This window comes from Lolium rigidum, chromosome 3 (genome assembly GCF_022539505.1).
Source record: "Lolium rigidum isolate FL_2022 chromosome 3, APGP_CSIRO_Lrig_0.1, whole genome shotgun sequence".
NCBI lineage: Eukaryota > Viridiplantae > Streptophyta > Magnoliopsida > Poales > Poaceae > Lolium > Lolium rigidum.
In genome coordinates, this window is record NC_061510.1 from 103,307,116 (window position 1) to 103,311,717 (window position 4,602).

The window sequence follows — 4,602 nt, forward strand, 5'->3', positions numbered from 1 at the left end:
GTCAGTACATACTAGGCACCGCACAACCCTTGTCGGGTATTGGCCACACCCATTTTCGTTTTCGTTTTCGTGTTCTATTTGTTTTTTATTTTTGTTTATTTTTGTGTTTTCTATTTTTTCCCTTTTTCCTTTTTGTTCTAATTCGAGAAATAGAAAATTTGAAAATTGTTCAAATCCGAAAACATTCAAATTTGAAAACATTCAAGTTCAAGATATATGAGATTGGAACCTATTATGTGTAAGATGTATTGATAGATGCATATCATGTACCTCGTTCTTAAGTATTTGTTCTGATCCAACTTGTATGTTAGAGCATGTGTGGGAAGAAGAGTGTATTTGATGAAGTTGCATGGTGGTAATGATTGAATAGTGATAATAAATTCAAGATCTACATAGTATTTATTTTCCTTTTGCTGCCTCACTAGGGATAAAGTGAATTCATGTGCTATAATTATCTTGTGACAGCTTGATAATCCTGTTTGATCAAGGTAGCTTATTTGTGATTCAAACATTATGTTAAATTACTTAAGTGTGTACTCTGTTGATTCTTAATTCAGGATTGCTTAGAGTTTTTCCTTTTTTGAGGAGTATAAGAGAGATGTGTTGCATCATCTTTATGTTAGGACGTGATATCCGTATGAATGCTTCTCAAACACATGTTGGAGTTCCACCAATATTATGCTTATGCCACTAGCACTGAGTTGCTGTCGGCGCCACGTGAAACTCTCCTATTTCTACTCACCTGCGATGACCGCTCCTTTAAAAAAATTCTTGAATCCACGCCGCCAGCCATCGGCCGCCCTAGTGATCGGAAAAATGGAGCCCCCAACGTCCTAGGAACTATGGCGACCCTCGCTGACAATGGAATCTCGCAGGTGGTGAGGAACCTCATAAAAGTCGTTTGTTGTTGTAGTTGCATCTCATCGTTGCAGCTACATCCCACTCTCCTTTGCATCCTGGTGTTCGACACCTTCGCCCAGAACCATACTGGTGACTTCCGGCGGATGACGCTCGACGATGGTGGAAACCTCCGGACATACTTTTGGATCGATGGCTCCAAGTCCTAGACCTCCAACTATCGGGCATCTTGTGGCAGCGGGAGTTGCCAAGCTCGTGCGGTGTCTACAACCTGTCCCTGGAGAAGTTGCACGCCTGCACCGCAGTGTCTACCTCAGGGTCGTACGCCTCCATGGATATCACCGACCTCTGTGGTGCATGGCAAATGTTCGTCGTGGTTTGGTGTACAAGGAGAGGGTACCATTAGAAACGTAGAAAGAAGAAGCAAGAAGGAAGAAGAAGATGTAGAGAGACTTCGATATGATCGAGATCACTTCATTTGAGGAGTTAAATTTGAGGGATCGGTTAGGTATAGCTACCGTTAGAAGAATAAAATTTTACTCCCCTCTAAGTTTATTCTGCCGTTTGTGCCTCTAAATTATATAAGAGATATGACCTTACAACACTAGAACTTTTGCTTTTAGGCTTTTAGCACTGGATATATTAAATGTAATACTTCAAAAAAAATTATACAGCTTCTTTCAAACCCTTGTGTGCGACGTAATATGTATGTACGAGATAATGCATCCACAATTGCATGCAAACAGAACAAAGGAAATTAATCCCAATCTTGGTCAATGAAAACGCCGATCGGTTTCTAACACTTGGGGAGATCGGACGGCGGAGGCATGAGCTTCTGGTCAGGCAATGGGCCGTCGTTGACCACCCATGCCATCTTCAGTCCCCAGCTCGTGTGCACCTCGAGATGGCAATGCATGAACCATACACCTGCCAAGTGCCAAGTAATTTTTATGCAAGAAAATTAGTGCAGTGAAGTAATAATTAAGTTTGTTTGAAAAAAGTTCAGTAATATAGCAATGCCAAAAGAACTTGTATACGAACTCACCAGGGTTATCTGCGTAAAATCTGATGGCGACCCAGCCTCCAGCGGGAACTCCGACGGTGTTCCTCTGCACGGGGTCGAGCAAATTGAAGTTGGCAGGATCCTGAGACGAGTCATAGTTGCCTACGCCTTGCCCGACAACGAAGAAGTCGAAGCCGTGCAGGTGCAACGGGTGGCTCTCGGCGCCCTGGATGCTGGTGTCCTGGAGCACCACCTCCACACTGGTGTTGTATGACAGCACCACCACCTTGGTCCCGTTGGACACGTTTGTATTGTTGGGCGGCGTGCCCGTGTAGTTGAACGGCACCAGCGGCACGGTGGGGAAGTCCGACGTGTACACGCCGGCGGTGTTGCCGTCGTAGTGCGCCTTGAGGAGCGCCGTGGTGGGCATGTTGAAGGAGACGTTGTTGACGGACGCCGAGAACTTGGTGTCGTTGGTGGGGCCGCTGCAGCCCTGGTACGTCGGGCACGGGTTGGTGCCGAGCCCCACGGTGAAGAAGAAGGGGCGCTCCACCTGTCGAGGGACATTGGCCGGGTAGTCCGGGCTGGCCAGGCTCCGGAGCTTGGCGCTGTAGTTGGCGGCGAACGCCGTGTCGTTGAAGACCGGGAGGGTGGGACGGAAAAGCGGGCGGCTCTTGATGTGGCCCGCCGGCACGTACTCGAGGATGGCGGCGACGGTGGTGTTGTCGTAGGTGCCGACCCGGCCCGTGGCATAGGGCCGCGCCAGCATGAGGTGGGTCGCCGGCGGGGAGCCGTCGTCTGGCTTGGCGCGGAGGAGCACGTTGGTGGTCCGCCCGGCGTGACGAGCACCACGTCGGTGTCGAAGGGCTTGACGTAGGAGGCGTCGACGTCGACGACGGTGAGCGTGTGGTTGGCTATAGAGAAGAAGAGCTCGTCGTTGAGCGCAGCGTTGATCAGCCGGAGCAGGTACCACTTGCCGGGCTGCACCTTCAGCTTGAACGTGTCTGCAGGTGTTAGATGAGCTACGCTTTAGATTACTAAGGTAAAACATTGAAACGTAACAACAACGACGCTTTGGCCGAGTGGTTAAGGCGTGTGCCTGCTAAGTACATGGGGTTTCCCCGCGAGAGTTCGAATCTCTCAGGCGTCGTCCTTGTTTTTGTCATATTTTTTTTGGCTGGGCTTCTTTTTCGAGATCTTTTTGATGGGCTATAGATGTGTTACCTTTGCTCGAGCAGTTGTATAGTGGGCCTGGAAGCCCGTTAATGGTGTACGCGTCCGACACGTTTGGGCCTCCACCAGTCTGAAGCGCCTGGGCTATTATTGCTTCAGGATCCACATTAAACCACTCGCCGAAAATGATGGGGACTTCTCTGTAAGGTTTTGGGAAGGGGTAGGGCACACCGAGCTTGGGGAGGATGATGATAGGGCCGTAGAGCGTGGCGCGCAACCATGAGAAATGTGCGTGCCAGAAGAGCGTGCCCCTCTGCCCCGTAATGGTGAAATTGTACACGTAGCTCTGCCCTGTCTGGATCGGGCACTGCGTGATGTATGCCGGACCGTCCGACCACCCCGTCCGCAGCTGCCTCACGCCATGCCTGTTCAAAATTTGAATCACCATGAGCTACAAAAGGGGTAGACTCAAAGGGGTACAGATGGAGTACTCCTCAACATGAACGACAAGCGGGAAAAAATGAGTGCAGACGATAAGTAACTAGGAATGGTGAGATTGTAAGAATGACTTTGTTTACACAAAAATGTATATAGCAGCAGCTACTAGCTCGCAGTATGGTTATCGCCGTTGGATTACAAGTATAAGAGAATTGTGCACTAGATTTACCAGTGGATGGTAACGTTTTGCTTGATATTGTTAACCACCTTGACGACGACACGGTCGCCTTCCCGGGTGAGTATCTTCGGCCCAGGGAATTTGCCATTCACTGTCGGGATGGCACGGGTCTTGCACAGCCGCGTCACCTTCTGCATTGTCACCTGCAAAACCACGGAGACGAGAAGAACACAGTTCAGAACAACTAGACAGAATGTCTCAGCTAGTTATACTTTCTCCGTTCCATAATTTTTTGGTTTTAGTTCAAATTCGACAAAAATGATGAAACGGATATAGTAGCATGCTTGCACTGCAAGGTGAAGCTTACGAAAGTACTTGTAGAGATGCATATGCCATGCAGTACGTACATTGAAGGTGTAGTATCTCGTCGTGCTGGCGAGCAGCAGCTGTGGCAGCACCAGCAAGGCGCCAAGGAATACAAGCGGAGGGAGGCAATGTGCTCCCATTGTCTCACGATCTGCAATGCAGATATGTATGGTAAATGGAAGGGGCGATAACAGTTAGCACGGCCAACGCGCTCGTACCACAATCTGACAGACCAAGTTATATAAGGAGGACGGCACCACGAGTTGGTGGTGCAATTTATTAGGTGAAGATATGATGTTTTCCTTTTTCCCTAGGTCATGAAAAAGATGAGAAAATATTAGGTGTGGCGATGATTAGCGAAGCCCGATGAGACACACACAAAAAAGGCTGCTAGCTAGCGCCAGTGCTTTAGCTGGTGATGTACAAGAGTTGGGTCGTGCTGGGTTTTAGAGTGCAGGCAAAGGAATTGTTCTTTTTGACGGGGGCACTGTTCACGCAAATATTCCAGAATATCACTGATTTATAAGTCCTTTAAGCTTTTGAACAATTGACTCAGTGTACACCGCAAGAATCATGATGCGAGTAT

The 4,602-nt window shown here is 48.5% G+C and overlaps 1 protein-coding gene and 1 non-coding gene across 2 annotated transcripts; one reads left to right on the top strand and one right to left on the bottom strand.

Annotated features, from left to right (window-relative positions):
- Positions 1 to 1,421: 1,421 nt before the first annotated feature.
- LOC124697914 (laccase-10-like) lies at positions 1,422 to 4,197 on the bottom strand. Its single transcript, XM_047230438.1, is given in 6 exon segments — positions 1,422 to 1,785; positions 1,904 to 2,692; positions 2,695 to 2,865; positions 3,086 to 3,459; positions 3,702 to 3,853; positions 4,058 to 4,197. Coding segments are annotated over 6 exon segments (1,716 nt in total). The 5' UTR covers positions 4,157 to 4,197; the 3' UTR covers positions 1,422 to 1,654.
- Positions 2,930 to 3,011, top strand: TRNAS-GCU. Its single transcript has one exon. It is a non-coding gene; the product is annotated as a tRNA-Ser (tRNA).
- Positions 4,198 to 4,602: the final 405 nt, after the last annotated feature.